At 58.2% G+C, this 519-nt stretch overlaps 1 protein-coding gene across 1 annotated transcript; it reads left to right on the forward strand.

Annotated features, from left to right (window-relative positions):
- Window positions 1-164: 164 nt before the first annotated feature.
- ACA1_009280 (Serine/threonineprotein kinase) lies at window positions 165-481 on the forward strand (the record flags this gene model as incomplete). The annotated part of the gene is made up of 3 exons (XM_004341909.1): window positions 165-353; window positions 376-440; window positions 466-481. The coding sequence occupies 3 exons, from the start codon at window positions 165-167 to the stop codon at window positions 479-481; spliced, it is 270 nt and encodes an 89-aa protein (XP_004341957.1).
- Between the last annotated feature and the right edge of the window lie 38 nt (window positions 482-519).

Consider the following 519-nt stretch of genomic DNA (forward strand, 5'->3'; position numbering starts at 1 on the left):
GCTTTCTTCGTTCTTCGTTCTTCGTTCTTCTTTTTCCTTGTCTCTTCTCGCCTGCGAAGAGTGAGAGATAGACTAACCCAGCAACAACGCGTCAACGACCGTAACACAAACAGTTGCTTCACAACGAGCTGATCCCGGAACTGCCGTTCGCCCTCAAGGCCAAGATGGCCTACCAGGCCTCCAAGGGCATGCACTTCCTCCACTCCTCGGGCATCGTGCACCGCGACTTGAAGTCGCTCAATCTGCTGCTCGACGCCAAGTGGAACGTCAAGGTGTCGGACTTCGGTCTGACCAAGTTCAAGGAGGACATCGGCCACCACAAGGGCGGCGCCCGCGACATCGGCGGCGGCAGCGTGCACTGGACCGCGCCCGAAGTCCCTCAACGAGACGGTCGATGTCGACTTCATCTTGGCCGACGTCTACAGCTTCGGCATCATCCTGTGGGAGCTACTGACTCGCCTGCAGCCCTACTTGGGCCTGAGGTACCGAATCGTGGACCACCTGACCGCTTCTTCATTG

This window comes from Acanthamoeba castellanii (assembly GCF_000313135.1).
Source record: "Acanthamoeba castellanii str. Neff unplaced genomic scaffold scf7180000083425, whole genome shotgun sequence".
NCBI lineage: Eukaryota > Discosea > Longamoebia > Acanthamoebidae > Acanthamoeba > Acanthamoeba castellanii.